General features: G+C 41.8%; 1 protein-coding gene across 1 annotated transcript in view; it reads right to left on the minus strand.

Moving 5' to 3' along the window:
* LRP5 (LDL receptor related protein 5) overlaps positions 1-17,052 on the minus strand; it is a 128,383-nt gene that overhangs the window by 52,000 nt on the left and 59,331 nt on the right. The window contains exons 6-7 of the mRNA XM_077287388.1: positions 16,159-16,555; positions 15,187-15,358 (exon numbers count right to left, since the gene is read on the minus strand). Of these exons, the coding sequence (XP_077143503.1) occupies positions 15,187-15,358; positions 16,159-16,555 (569 nt within the window). The remainder of the gene's footprint in view (positions 1-15,186; positions 15,359-16,158; positions 16,556-17,052) is intronic.

Raw genomic sequence — 17,052 nt, forward strand, 5'->3', positions numbered from 1 at the left:
TAACCACCGATCCACCAAACCACTGCACGACCAGCTCTACCCTCACCTACTGTATCCATTCCTCACCCATCCCTTGTAGATTGTGAGCCCTCGCGGGCAGGGTCCTCTCTCCTCCTGTACCAGTCGTGAATTGTATTGTTCAAGATTATTGTACTTGTTTTTTATGTACACCCCTCCTCACATGTAAAGCGCCATGGAATAAATGGCGCTATAATAATAATAAATAATAATAACAACAACATGTATCTTGGATGGCCTAAGGGGAAGCTGTTGAATTTTTTATTTTTTTGGGAGGGGGGGGGGGGTTGCACGGCTTTTAGAGGGGTTTTCCCACAAACAAAAGTTCATTTTAATCAATAGATCTTCGAATAATAATAATTTCCACAATTGGATGTTTTTACATAAAATGTTCCTGTGCTGAGATAATCTTATAAATGTGCCCCTGCTGTGTACTGTGTAATGGTTGTGTCTGATCGTACAGGAACATGGTCTGTTCTACTTTTGTTCATGGGAAAACTCCTCATCGTTTAGAATAACATTTTCCCATCTCACAAAGAAACTTCCAGACACCTCTTATTCTTTAGGAGCGGATTCGGTTCTCACGCGCCTTCAAGGGGCCTATATATTGGAAACAATACACTAATGACCCCATTTAAAAAAGTGCACCCTGTCAAATATTTAAAATCGTATTTGGGACGTTTGTTAACCCTTCAGGTGCGTTACAGGAATTAATGCAAAGATGATTGTTTCCATTAGATGTTACTTAACCCTCAATTTTTTCATTTTAACAAAACGTATGATTAAAAAAAAAAAAAAAAAAAACACCACAAAATTTGTTACCAATTATCTCCGGAGTAAAACGATAGATAACATATATGGGGTTGTAGACTGTTTGGATACACAATGGGACTCGGAATGCAAAGTTTTTGTTGTTTTTTTGTTTTTGCTTTTTTATTGCTTGTTTTTTTTTGTTATGCCTGCACAATAATAATACAACCAAAACAAGATACCGTAATAAAAGGAGTTAAAAACAAATCATGCCTCAGTGGTTATTGATGTAGTAGTTACTAGCATATGCAAAAGAACAGTTTTTGACCCCAAAATTGCAAAACCATGCAGAACGCTCAGTACGTTCATACATTAAACCACCAAAATATAATAAAGACAGAATGTGAGTATAAAATCTCCTACCGCTTAATAATTAAAGCCAATCTGTCAGCAGGCTCTTGCTATGTAATCTGAGAATTGCATGATGTAGAGGCAGAGATCCTGATTCCAGCTGTGTGTCACTTACTGGACTACATGGTGGTGTTTTGTTAGAATCCCTGTTTTTTCTATTGTAGATATAACCCTGCCCACAATCCTGATTGGCAGCTTGCTGACATGCACACAAGAAGCAACCAATCAGTGGTGGGGGCGTGGTTACGCAGATTAGCCAGACTGCCTTCCACATGACACCTAGTCCTGCTGATAAAATACTGATTGCATTAAAACTATAGCACACAGCCGAATAACTGACACATCGCTGGAATCAGGGTCTCTGTCCCTACATCAGATTAAATAGCAAACATCTTCTCATAGATTCGCTTTAATTTAGTCCCACAATTTTTATAACAGTATGTGTGATTGTGGTAATTGTACAGAAGTTCATGTGAAATACCACCCATTATGTAATAGTAGGTCAGATGGTGGGAAGGGGGTTAAACATCCCAGCATAGGAGAAATAAATGGGGGAAATGCAAGAGCCATATGTAAGGTCTGACAGATCCCACAATCCGCAGACATACACAACATCTGCGGCGATGATGGTCGTCCTGGGAGAGGGGTGGTTTTGTCTGTGGCTCATTTACATAATTGCAGCAAAACTAGGATTGGATTCCATCCTGTCGTACACCGACGTTGCGGTCGGAGGCGGATGACAGGGATGCAAAGAAATGTGTTGCACAATGCATCCCATATGTGGGACTGAGCGCACGCCGGATGGCACAGGACAGGGATAAAATGGCTCACAGATACTTTGAATGCATCCAATTCCCTCACTCTGGTTTCCAGCAGATGAGTATAAAGAGGATGGAATGTGACCTTCGACCCATCGGCTGTGAACGTTCCCCAGTATACGGAACTTACAGACTTCTAGGAAAGGAAAAGAACCCTTGCGCTCACCATATGGACCATGGTAGGTTGGAAAGCCCATAAACTACATCAGCCAGATTTCAACAATAATTTTCAGATTTTTGGGGTATGAAACTTTACGGTCACATCAAATTTTGCCCATTCTTCAAGTAGTTATGGCTGACATACGAATTTCTATTGAAACCAAATAGGTGGAAATTCTAGTGACTTGATCTTACCCCTGTGAAATGGTATTTATTGTTTCCTGACCTATTTAAGGAAGTCTATCAATTCTTTCTCAGTCCTTGCACCCCCCAATTGTCTATTACACCCTGCAATTCTTCTATATGTGGAGGACTTGCTTCCCTGCAGTTTATCCTCATCTTTCTTCTCTTCAGCCTCTATCTTGATTCCCACATTTCAACCGGATAACTGAAAAGATGGTTACAAATTGCGAGCTTTCGAGACTACTCAGTTCTCTTCGTCAGGCATAGACTAAGTCTATGCAGGTCCCTTCATCAGGCAAAGACTAGTTTATGCCTGATGAAGAGACCTGAGTAGTCTCAAAAGCTTGCAATTTGTTACCATCTTTTCAGTTAGCCATTAAAAGGCATCAACCAGGTATCAAAAGGTATCAACCACTGAGGACTCTCAATTCTAAATATTTTTGTATCTACTGGCTAACACGTTACCAAGATATTTCTCTTTCCTGTATCATATTTCAACCTGCAGTTTATTCCTCAATTCATTGCTATCAATCCCATAATGCATCAGTATAAAAATCACATGTGCAGCTAGATCAAGTGTTATTCCTGCATGCCGTGGGAACAGTGTGATTATCCTTCCCAATAGATTCTCCTAAATGAGATAATTGATTACAAATATACAGTCAGAAGGTTCAACTGTGCTCTCCATTTTAACTGTATGAAAGGAACTGTCTAATCATCATCAGTATTTGTGATAGGAGTTTGTTACTCCATTTAAGAAGAACTTAAGAATTTCAGTAGTACAGTCCATGCAATTTCATCGTTCATATACTGTATTGGGGACTGTGATGGTAACACCCACCTATCCATCAATAAACATAATACCATGTAATTTCCAGGTGGTCACATTACCTAACTGAAGAGAAGGAATCCATTAATATTCAGGTAAAAATTAACAACCAAATGAGGTAAGCCTAGCTGATATATATAACACACACACACACACACAGTGCCTTGCGAAAAGTATTCGGCTCCCTGGAACTTTTCAACCTTTTCCCACATATCATGGTTCAAACATAAAGTTACCAAATGTACCAAATGTACATTTTTGGTGAAGAATCAACAACAAGTAGAACACAATTGTGAAGCTGAACGAAATTTATTGATTATTTTACATTTTTGTGGAAATTCAGAAACTGAAAAGTGGGGCGTGCAATATTATTCGGCCCCTTTACTTTCAGAGCAGCAAACTCACTGCAGAAGTTTATTGTGGATTAGCGATGAGCGTTTATACTCGTTACTCAAGATTTCCAGAGCACGCTTGGGTGTCCTCCGAGTATTTTTTAGTGCTCAAAGTTTTAGTTTTTAGCGCATCTGTTAGCCAGCATAAAGTACATGTGGCGATTCCCTAGCAACCAGGCAACCCCCACATGTACTTATGCTGGCTAATATATGTAAATCATTCAGCTGCAGCACTAAAAACTAAAACTGCTTCAGGGGTTCTGTCTGAAGCACAGAGAGCATCATGAAGACCAAGGAACACAACAGGCAGGTCCGTGATACTGTTGTGGAGAAGTTTAAAGAAGACGGATTTGGATACAAAATGATTTCCAAAACTTTAAACTTCCCAGGGAGCACTGTGCAAGCGATCATATTGAACTGGTAGGAGTATCATACCACTGCAAATCTACCAAGACCCGGCCGTCCCTCGAAACTTTCATCTCAAACAAGAAGAAGACTGATCAGAGATGCAGCCAAGAGGCCCATGATCCCTCTGGATGAACTGCAGAGATCTACAGCTGAGGTGGGACAGTCTGTCCATAGGACAACAATCAGTCGTACACTGCACAAATCTGGCCTTTATGGAAGAGTGGCAAGAAGAAAACCATTTCTCAAAGATATCCATAAAAAGTGTTGTTTAAAGTTTGCAACAAGCCAACTGGGAGACACACCAAACATGTGGAAGAAAGTGCTCTGGTCAGATGAAACCAAAATCAAACTTTTTGGCAACAATGCCAAACGATATGTTTGGCGTAAAGGCAATACAGCTCATCACCCTGAACACACCATCCCCAGTGTCAAACATGGTGGTGGCAGCATCATGGTTTGGGCCTGCTTTTCTTCAGCAGGTACAGGGAAGATGTTTAAAATTGATGGGAAGATGGATGGAGCCAAATACAAAACCATTCTTGGAGAAAATCTGTTGGGAGTCTGCAAAAGACCTGAGACTGGGACGGAGATTTGTCTTCCAACAAGACAATGATCCCAAACATAAAACAAAATCTGCAATGGAATGGTATATTATATATCTAATATATAAAGCTGAATGTGTGTGTGTGTGTATGTATGTATGTATGTATGTATGTCCGGGATTGGCATCTGAACCGTAGCAGCTACAGCCACAAAATTTTGCACAGTCACACGTCTGGACCCCGAGAGCGTCATAGGCTATGTTGTGAGGTGAAATTTTAACCCCGCGCTTTCCAATTCACCAAACAATTTTGCCCCTATCTACATAATGGGGAAAAAGTGAAAGGAAAAGTGTTGGAGGCGTCGCAGCTACAGGCACAAAATTTTGCACAGTCACACGTCTGGACCCTGAGAGCGTCAAAGCTATATTGTGAGGTGAAATTTTAACCCCGCGCTTTCCAAGTCACCAAACAATTTTGCCCCTATCTACATAATGGGGAAAAAATGAAAGGAAAAGTGTTGGAGGCAAATTAACAGCTGCCAGATGTGAACAAGGGGGACTTAAAGAATGACAGCGATGGCACCAAAGAGTATATACTGTACAGTTGCTAAGGTGGGGCCCCAACATGGGATAATCACACCACCACGGGGATATGAACACACACACAAAATGCGCCACACACTACCACGTGCTCGAACACATATACCACCCTCAGTGCACATTTCACCACACATACACCAACCTCGCCACATAAAAGTAGAAACACAAAAGTCGCCGCTCAAAACTCGCCACGCGCAAAACTCTCCACATGCAAAACTCGCCACACGTGCAAAACTCGCCACACGCAAAACTTGCACACGCAGAAAAATTGCCACACGCAGAAAAATTGCCACATACACAAAAGTTGCAACACATGCAAAAGTTGCCTCACACAAAACTTGCACATACTCAAAAGGCACCACACATAAAACTCGCCACGCGCAAAACTCGCCATGCGCAAAACTTGCTGCACACAACTTGCTACACTAACCTGTCACATGCAACTCGACACACAAAAAGTTGCTACACGCATGTCGCCACACAAAACTCATCTCACAAAAGTCCCTACATGCATGTCGCCACACGCAACTCAACACACACAACTTGACACACGAAACTCGCCCTAAAACACACACAAGTCTGGTATCCTTCAAAAATAAAAATCTGATTAATAAGCAGACAAACTACAAGAGCAACAAATGTACCATATAGGAATCCGGCAGCTGTCAGTCACATGACCAGTCTATTATGTGTATGTGTGAGCTAATATATACTGCCAGGGGGTGGGCTTACTGTTGGCTGGGGATTTATCAGGCTGCCATTTTAGCTTACAAATACTGAGGTAAAAATACTGACCAAATAACGTGTGAACGAGGGCTAATACAGGAGGAGATGGCATACAGCTATATACTATATACAGGAGATGACACACAGGTATATACTATTTACAGGGGAGATGACACACAGGTATATACTATATACAGGAGGAGATGACACACAGATATATACTATATACAGGAGAGATGACACACAGGTATATACTATATAGAGGAGGAGATGACATACAGGTACATACTACATACAGGAGGAGATGACATACAGGTATATACTATATACAGGAGGAGATGACACACAGGTATATACTATATACAGGAGCAGATTACCTACAGGTATATAGTATATACAGGAGGAGATGACACAGGTATATGCTATGTATAGGAGGAGATGACATACAGGTATATACTATATACAGGAGATGACACACAGATATATACTATATATAGGTGAGATGACACACAGGTATATACTATATACAGGAGATTACATACAGGTATATCTAATATATAAAGCTGAATGTGTGTATGTATGTATGTGTGTATGTCCGGGATTGGCATCTGTACCGTCGCAGCTACAGCCACAAAATTTTGCACAGTCACACGTCTGGACCCCGAGAGCGTCATAGGCTATGTTGTGAGGTGAAATTTTAACCCCGCGCGTTCCAATTCACCAAACAATTTTGCTCCTATCTACATAATGGGGAAAAAGTGAAGGGAAAAGTGTTGGAGGAAAATTGACAGCTGCCAGATGTGAACAATGAGGACTTAAAGAATGAGAGCGATGGCGACAAAGAGTATATACCGTACAGTTGCTAAGGTGGGGCCCCGACATGGGATACTCACCACACACGGGGATATGAACACAAACACAAAATGCGCCACACACTACCACGTGCTTGAACACATATACCACCCTCAGCACACATTTCACCACACACACACACCAACCTCGCCACATAAAAGTCGAAACACAAAAGTCACCACTCAAAACTCGCTACATGCAAAACTCGCCATATGCAAAACTAGGCTCACGCAAAACTCGCCACACGTGCAAAACTCACCTCATGGAAAACTCACCTCATGCAAAACTTGCACACACAGAAAAATTGCCACATGTACAAAAGTTGCACCACATGCAAAAGTTGCCTCACACAAAACTTGCACATACTCAAAATGCACCACACATAAAACTCGCCACGCGCAAAACTCGCCATGCACAAATCTTGCTGCACACAACTTGCTACACTAACCTGTCACATGCAACTCAACACACAAAATGTTGCTACACGCATGTCGCCACACAAAACTCATCTCACAAAAGTCGCTACATGCATGTCGCCACACGCAACTCAACACACACAACTTGACACATAAAACTCGCCCTAAAACACACACAAGTCTGGTATTGTCCTTCAAAAATAAAAATCTGATTAATAAGCAAACTACAAGAGCAACAAATGTACCATATAGGAAATACGGCAGCTGTCAGTCACATGACCTGTCTATTATGTGTATGTGTGAGCTAATATATACTGCCAGGGGGGAGGGCTTCCTGTTGGCTGGGGATTTATCAGGCTGCCAATAGCAACCAATCACAGCTCAGCTTCTATTTTGCTACAGTTAATTAACCTGAGCTCTGATTGGTTAATATAGGCAACAAAGACATTCTCAGTATAACAAAGCTAATATATGTTGTGAAATGCTTCTATTTGCTTAGTTTTTGCCTTTTAATAATTACATTTCTATCTATTTGTTTTGTGGTTTTTGTGTGCAGAATAAATTTTTGTTAACACATTCTATTTTGCTAACAGCAGTCATTAACCCGGGCGAAGCCGGGTAGTACAGCTAGTATATATATATATTCCAAAAAAGAAGGCAGCACTCCATTTTCCATATCAGTTGTGGACCCCTACGGGAGAAAGGGTAACTTGTTCCTTTTTCATGTTTATCTGATACCTTGTGGCAAAAAAGCTTTCTATCAGTTAAAATGATGGACCGTTTGGTTTCTACAGCCTCTTTGTATCATGGTACATAACAGACTGAAGAATGAGTTGGGGGTCAAACACGTCTAGTAGAATAGTATTTTAATTCTCTTCCCTTTCGGAACCACCATCTGAGGTGATTTTAGATCAAAGTTCACCTTGACATGGCAAATCTGCAGCATGCTCTTGCTTTTTTTCTCTCCACCAGTCTATATGCCCACAGCACTGAGTTTTCCCAGGCAAAACAACTTCAGGAAAATGCAGTCATTCTTGAAGTGGCTCCGCTGCTTGCGTCTTATTCTATACTGTTAAGCATATAGATTGAGCAGCTTCCAAGCGGAAGCTGCCCGAAGAATGAGTACGTCAATTGTAACCCCTTAAAAGTTTCCGAACCTAGAAGTGGATAAAAGAAGTGAAATTAGAAGGAAAATGTTGTTTTGTTCATTGCACGGGGTGTTTTTTAGAGTCCATCTGAAAAAGTCACTGTGTAAAATATATCCTTAAAAGGACTTGTTCTGTAGCTAGTAGAAGATTTTTGCAACAGAAACTATGCCAAAAATTCACGAAGAGTTGAGTACAGATAAACTTGCCATATCAGTACCCTTATAAAAGGCACAGTAAAACGGCTGTATAACATGGACAACGACCGCATTGCAGTGCATGGACGGCTGGCGGCTCTCCTGACCAGAGCGTGACAGCTGCATAGAAATACGTGCTGATCAGGAGAGCTGCCAGCGAGTCCGAGTATTGTGATGCAATCGTCATCCGTGTTATACGGCCGTCAAGCGGTTTGTTAGTATCGGTCAAGACATTTATAATTTGCTTAAAGAAAGAAGAAAAAAAAATTAAATATAAAAATAGTATAAGTTTTTATAAACTCCTGTAATCTAGCTCATCAGCATGCCCGAGACAGACATGAATGTCTCGGCATAATTCCGGTATTTATTAACTTTTTATCCGTCCCACTCTTGACCGGTTTTAAATATAGACTGTATACCTCCCTCCTAAAAGAATTTCCACATGATTTCACAAGAAACAACTTCAAAAATTATGTGGCAAAATTCGATTTTTCTCCAACTGGCATTCATCGGAATCCTAACAATTTTCCTATAAAAAAAACAAAAAACAAAACCCAAGCTCAATGAAGAATCCAAAGAGACAAGAACAAGCCAAAGTCATTAGAACTCCGTCCATCACACGTCTGAAGAACCTTCATGGAGAGTCCCATCTATAGCCAAAAAGGGAATTTCTCATGTTGGCAGTATTTCCACTCCTCCGGCCCCTCTATTAGGGTCTTTTCAGCTGGACTTTACATACCAGCATGCCTCCTTTCCTGACAGAAATCCACCCAGGGCTGCGAGGAAAAAGAAATGCTAAACAATACCAGATGCCATCAATCAGAGTGGGTTGCGCCATATTAGCATCAAAGAGTATTACTCAATCTTTAGTCCATGCACATATCAAACGAATGAATGCGCTGTTAATAGCCTTCACTTTGCTCTTGTAAAAGCCAATTTTAACATAAAAAAACTACCATAAAAAGAAGCAAGACTGCATTTATTAGCAACCTTCCATTTAGTCTCTCTGCAAGACGGGACTGTATCATCGAAAGCGAGAAAATCTCATTCCGACATGCTAAAGAAAAATGGGGGGTGATTACTCCTATACACGCGGCATTTTGTAATATCAAAAATTAAAAAGTATACAACTCAAAAGATTAAAAATAAATTCTTACAAGGAGATTAAACATATTTTCCCCCCCAAGAAGAGCTCCACCCCGGTCAAGAGTCACTCCGTAACCCAAAATCTGTCAAAGTTGACATTTTTTTTTTAGGCATCTAATAACGATGGGCAAACGTTCTCGGATAAGGAGTTATCCGAACATGTTCATGCGATAACCGAGTGACTTCGGCGTGCTCAAAAAATGTGTTCAAGTCCCGCGGCTCTTCGAAAGCCACAACACATGTATGGATTTCCTGTTTGTTAGCCAATCCGTGCAATCAACTAGATTTTCAATCTAAAAATGTCGGTAAACAAGGAGCCCAAACAGTCGAAATCGACACGAAGCAGCACCCTGCCTAATCAGAGACCGACTGCCTCCTTTCTGTTCTACTGGGCATTGTATATAGACCATGATGACCTTCAACCAGTTTCCCTTCAAAGAAGGCCAGAACTTTTTTAAATATGGCCAAAGGGTCATCTACTGAAGCTCTGCCAACAATGAGAGGAGGTCCCCGTAGAATGAAGACTTTATAAACAATGCCGGGGTTGTGTTCCACAATTTTGCTGAGAGACTTTTGATCAATAGTCCACTTTTCCTTCGAAGATTTCTAATTAGAAGAAAGTGAAAAGTAAAAAAAATTCGGGTGCACAAAGCACAAGTTGTCTGCACGTTAGGAACGTCCTCACACACCCCGAAAAAGGGTGTTCGGGAGGAGGCAAATTTTAAACGCTTAGCATCAGAAGCAATGGTTTGAGGCAGGTCAAGTACACCGAAGAGAGGGTGAAATACAGAGAAAACCATTTTAAGGAGTTGCCTTTGAGGGGCTCTCCTGAATAGAGGAAGAAAGTACTTGTCAGATTTGAGCTGAAGTGAAAGCCACTTGTGCTGGTGAAGAGTACAGATGGCAGTGAAGAGGGGGCGTTAATGAGTCCTAGCTCAAGCTCCATTATGCTTTTATTGCACAGTAAATGAAATGTCTGTCTCGGGATTAGGAAAACCTCGATTTTCTCACAGCGAAGAGCTACTCAATCAAAATATGGAATTAGTGGCTTTGTCGTCAGTGTGTACCGGTAACTTCCAAACATTATAAAAAATTAAATGACGTTTATAGATAAAGAAGAAAAAAACCCAGGGCTCCAGACAAACGTTTTATAGCAAGATTTTTCCCATTTCAACTTTCAACTGACCATAGAATTAAAAAACAACTCAGTGGCCTCCATTCATCAAACCATTTGCACCAGTTTTTGATGTAAATTAGGCCCTAAAAAGTGGCAAATTGATTGAAACTTTTGCACGTTTTTGAGCGGTTTTCACCATAAATTTTGGCACAAATCTGCGCCTGCTCTTAAGAGGTCCTCCTGATTCATCGAGACTGGTGTTGTTCATGCCGGTCGGGATAAGGAAACATGTTGGAATCAGGATGTTCCCGATTCAATAAGAGGCACCATGTCACAAATCTCACTTCAGTTTGGATGCCACAGCTTGTTGTGAATAAGCTCAGTGCCAACGCCCTATCCCAACTCAGCCCATTTTGGTGGACCTGGTCAAAACTATCGTGGAAAGGCCAAAAGTCTCAAAATTTTGCTTTGGCATAAAAACAAACAAACAAAAAATCATACTTGACAAATCAGTCCTTTAGGGCAGCAAACAAAGGCATGATAAAATTGCAAAATCTTGTTACACACGGTGCCCTCAAAATGGTTTCCTCAATTCAAAACCCCCTATCCAGAAGCCCAGTTAGGTCAAAGGTTGAGAATTGTAAACAAGCAGTTGGACCTCACCATGGGGGACCTGGTCCATCCCTGTGTTACGTTCATCTAAGAGGCCGCATGGATGGCTACATTTCCCCCTTTGTGGCCTCTGTAGGAGAAAAAGCAGCCAACATAAACTTTTCCTGATGTCTCTTGATAGGGGTCTCGTGCAGGGGCGATATGGTAATAGGGTTGCGTGATGAAACAACTTTATAGTTAGAGGAAAGAGGCTCCAAACAACCTCCTACTTAATTCGGAGAACCCTCCATACTAAGTTTACTATTTCTGGTAAGGGAGATATAAAAAAAAAAAATGCTGAAAGTTCACATTGTGAGTGAATACCCCACCTAACGGTATAATAATGGGATTAACACCAAATCACGCATCAGTGGTTACTGACGTAGTAGTTACTTGCATATGGAAAAAATTGTTCCTGAGCCCAAAATTGCGAAACAATCCCGAACATTCAGAATGCTCACATATTAAACCACTAAAATATAATAAATACAGAATGTGAGCAGAAAATCTCCTAGAGTGTAATAATTAAAGTGAATCGGTCACCAGGTTTTTACTATGTAATACGAGAGCAGCATGATGTAGGGGCAGGGACCCTGATTCCAGTGATGTGTCACTTACTAGAATGCTTGCTGTCATTTTGATACAATCACCGTATTCTCTGCTGCAGATCTAGCAGAGCTCAGAATGCTAAGCTGTGTAAAGCCCCGCCCACAACACCGATTGACAGATGTACCTTGACACACAGCAACTGGGGTGCCGAAATTGTAGGAACAGTGCCGCTATGGGAAACGAATATCCAAGTTTTTATTTAAATTGGGGTCCAGATTCCGGAGTTGATTAAGCAGGGGATGCCCAGTAGTTGACAACCACTTTAAAGTTTAAGAGCTTATTGTTCCGCATTCACAGTGCATTAAAATTAAACACTTTTGCTAGAAGCTGCAGCACAGTTTGCCTGGGTCTGCCTGGCCTCTTACTGTGTGGAGTACTCATCTAGCTTATAGGCTCCCCTTTCTATTTCATAGAGTATAATAGGAGCTGTAACCTGACACCTCACTGTGCAGGCAGTCCATCTTGCCTTGTGCAAAACCATTTGAGCTGATGTTCAGCGTAGAGCAGTGTTCCACAAGTCCGGTCCTCAAGAGCCACCAACAGGTCATGTTTTCAGGATTTCCTTAGTATTGCACAGGTGATAATTGCATCACCTGGACAGGCAAGCATTCAATCACCTGTGCAATACTAAGGAAATCCTCAAAACATGACCTGTTGGCGGCTCTTGAGGACCGGAGTTGGGGAACACTGGCATAGAGGATGAGTTCAGCAGTAGGTGAAAATAAAGTTGTTCATACAAGGAGAATGAAAAATAAAATTCCAACGTGTATTACCAAGTTTCTTAAATTTCGTTTGTACTAACAATTTATTAAAAGGGTTGTTGCAAGGACTCAAAATGTAAATAAACACATCAGAAACATTAAGACCAAAAGACAGCGCCAGCCCCCCCCCCCCCCAAAAAAGAAAACAACACCACCAAGGCCTGCACCACCAAGGCCTGCACCGCCAAGGCCTGCACCGCCAAGGCCTACACCACCAAGGCCTACACCACAAAGGCCTACACCACCAAGGCCTACACCACCAAGGCCTACACCACCAAGGCCTACACCACCAAGGCCTACACCACCAAGGCCTACACCATGAGAACCTACCTCCTGACAATCTTCCATGCTGCTGCGGGTCTCCTAGCGTTTGGTTTATGTACATGAATACAGAAATATAAGAGTCAGGAAACAGTCAGGAGACACAGGCAGCAGCATCATAAAGGAATGGATATGGCCCAGTGAGAAGGACTGTGAGAGTTTTTGTTTTCAAATTTTTTTTATTTAGTGGACAAACAAATTAGTATTCACTTTTGATAATACAAATCTAATAAATAATGAACATGGTAGAGCTAAGAGAAGTGTTACAAGCACCCACCCCCCATGCCACCATACTGGGGTACGTACTAGGCTCTTCAATACCAGGATCTAGCCTCCGGAGGAGACGATGGATCATGCTGTTCTCGGCATATGGGTTAATAACCTCACACACAATAAGGCAGGGATGTCCCGCGCGTGCTTGTGGCAAGCTCTCCGCTTCCCTCTCTGCTTGATTCTTGTAATCCCCCACTAATCTACAGTGCGTCCATTAAAGAACCTGAAAGCCCAGACGTGATATTGCTCCTCTCCCTGACAAGACTTGTTCTCACACAGAATTTCACTGACCATGAATCTCTGCCAATTAACATACAGATCTATAAATCTTCCCTCACAAAAGCGGAAAAACCATATGTTGAAGAAGCGGACTCATTTTCCCCAAGTGCCTGCCAAGCAGACAAGCAAAGACATTTAGAGGCCCCGGAACAATGTTACCACAGGGTGCCAAATTTACAGGAAGAAAAAAAAAAAAAGTCCTATAGGCTGCTGTCACGCAAACGTTTGACGAGCGTTGCCAAATGGCTCCATAGGCTGGAGCGCAGTGACTGAGCCCTTTGTGCTCCGGCTTACATGCTGTAGATACAGCTGCTGGCTACGAGACGTGAAATGTTACACATAGCAGCACATAGTCCTCACAGTCCTGCTGAACAGCTCAACTTAGAAGTCTTCAAAAAAAAAGTTCTGCCTATGTGAAGGAGAATATGTCGCTATTGCCGGACTTGGTCTTTCGAGCCACAACCTCAAAAATCCCATATGTTCATATTCTCATCCATAACACATAGTCACATACTTATTCAAACCTTTCCAGCATATGCTCCTTAGTCATTACCAAAATTACTATTATATTATTCACATACCGGCACATAATTACACTTTCATCTTGGGTTAGCGAGTGACCGAATATGGACCAGGTGATGGTAAATCCTATAATACGGCTACGATTCCTTCTTGGCCATTTTAAAGCAAATCTGTCTGAAGGCAGCGAATGATCGGGGAATCGAAGACGAGGTCTCTGATACATAAGACGGTGTTTGGATATACAGCAGGCCATATATATTAGATGTATATTGGCTGAACCCGGCGATTACAGCAATGTATGAGGTGGAGGGGCCTCCATAGTCTTCCCCAACTGCAGATATTGGGAGATAGAAGGATCAGCAGTTGGAGGTCATTTATCCAATCCTTCTATACTTGGGGAGATACTGCCAAAATTAGCTACCTACTGTGAACACAGGCATGCTCGGCCAAACCGAGCGTGCAAAAGTTTGGAGAGGTTGTGAGGGATCTTTATGTCCCCAAGGATAGAAGGGTTGGACACCTACATGTATATAATAACCTGTGCTTATCTCCTGGACTTGGCGCCTCTTCTCTGCTCTTGGCTATGTGTCTCCCGACAATGTTCTTCCACTCAGACATCATTTTGAGCCACTGATTGACTGCAGTGGTCACATGCCAATGTTTTTAATCAAGAGACCAGTGGGGCACACATAGCTAAGAGTAGAGGAGCTGCACCAGCCCAGGAGACAAGCATAGATTATTATTTTTGTTTTTACATTTATGTAGCACTCTGAGGCCACTAATAAGGGGTTGTCCAAGGACAACAACCCCTTTAATTTAGAAACAAAGGCGATTAGGTAAGAAGTGCGAGTACACATTCTAAATATCGTCTTATGCCACTGTACACAGTTCACCAAGGTCCAGAATCACAGAGGCTTCACACACAATATGAGATTCTGCTACCAAAACGTACCACCATCACGGACACGCCAGATTTATCTCATTATAACATCAATTTAAACATTTGTAAAAGGAATTCAACATTGAAAACTAATGTAAGACACCAGACACATCATTACTTACCTCTATTTTGTCCGTCTTGGCATCACCCCAGTAAAGTTTTCCATCTTGGAGATCCAGAGCCAATCCATTAGGCCAACCCAAAGACGAATTAACCAGAACAACCCTCTCGGTCCCATCTAAGTAAGCAGACTCAATCTTTGGTTTTCCACCCCAATCCGTCCAGTACATATAACTAAAATAAAAATATAAAAACATATTACTATGATTATCGTAAAATATATACAAAGTTCTGGACAAAAAAAAAAATGTCTAGGTGGCGATCCACCAGTTTGCTCCAGAAATTGGGTTTAACGCTGTTACAAAGGTTGCGTAACTCATAGCTGCACAAAAATTGTGCATTTTTTTAGTCATTGCCAACTTTCTGAAAAGTGGGACTGGATGCGATAAAGAGTGGACCAACAAATTCACCATAGTCGACACCACTTTTGCGTCCACGATTGGAGCACATTCCTTACACTGGCACATGGCAGTTGAAGGATGCTCTAAATTCAAGAAGAAGCCAAAGGTGAATTTGGAGCATCTTATTCCAGGACATCCTAGATCAAAGACTGGTGTGCAAAACACTAATTGATTAAGCGACAATTTCTTTCAGGAATAAGTAACAATTAGTGATGACCGAGTATACTCGTTGCTCGGGTTTCTCTGAGCATGCTCGGGTGGTCTCCGAGTATTTGTGAGTGCTCAGAGATTTAGTTTTTGTTGACGAAGCTGCATGATTTACAGCTGCTAGACAGCTTGAATACATGTGGGGATTCCCTAGCAACCAGGCAACCCCCACACGTATTCAGGATGTCCAGCAGCTGCAAATCATGCAGCTTGGTCAATAAAAACGAAATCTCCGAGGACTCACAGATACTTGGAGACCACCCGAGTGTGCTCGGGAAAACCCGAGCAACGAGTATACTCGCTCATCACTAGTAACAATATATAGCAAAAGCAAGTTGGGGTAATCTCCAAAAAAAACAAACTCACCCAGTTAGTGGATTTAGTACAATGGCTCTTGGTTCATCCAGATTTTCAGATATTAAGATTTTCCTGGAGGTTCCATTAAGACGGGTCACCTCAATGCGATCAGTCCCTGTGTCCGTCCAGTAAAGATTCCGGGACACCCAGTCAACGGCTATTCCATCTGGATGTTTTATCTCGGTGGTCACCAACGTCTGTGCTCCAGAACCATCCAGATAGGCGCGCCGGATTGCGCGAACCTCGTCATCAGTCCAATAGATGTATCCTTCTACTGGGTCATAGTCGATGGCAATGGCATGCCTTATATCATCGATCTGCAGCACGATATCTGTGAAATCCGGCATGTCAAGAGAGATCCTCCGCAGATCGGTCCTTCTTGCAAGCAGCAGGACATCATCAGCTCCTACAAGAATCACGAACAGGATTTCAATAAAACGACTAATTGGTTAGGGACAACATTACTCCATGGGACAGAAACTGCAGTAGACTTTATAACAAGAATATGATGGCTATTACCAATCTGCTCAATAGAATTAGGGATATAGTTATGAAGGAGAAAAAAAAAATCTGGTTAGCCCATGTTAAATGGACATTGTAAGAGATTGTGGACACATCAAGTACCACAAATTTTAACACCGAGTAACCTGTAGGTGTCAAAGTCTTCTGATAATTGAGTTCTCTATGGGTAGATAGATCTAAGACACCACCAGACTCTTCTTTCAGCCGTTAAAACGGATGTTGGGGGAAAGTTGGGAGATGCCCATACACATTAGATATCTGGCCTCTCCTACCAAAAAGAACTAGTTTGGCTGACCACAATTTAATATGTATGGAGGGCCTTTGGGGAATCTGTGCGTTGACTACCCCTACTTCACGATAAGATAATTGTACAGCCCCTTC

This window comes from Ranitomeya variabilis, chromosome 2 (genome assembly GCF_051348905.1).
Source record: "Ranitomeya variabilis isolate aRanVar5 chromosome 2, aRanVar5.hap1, whole genome shotgun sequence".
NCBI lineage: Eukaryota > Metazoa > Chordata > Amphibia > Anura > Dendrobatidae > Ranitomeya > Ranitomeya variabilis.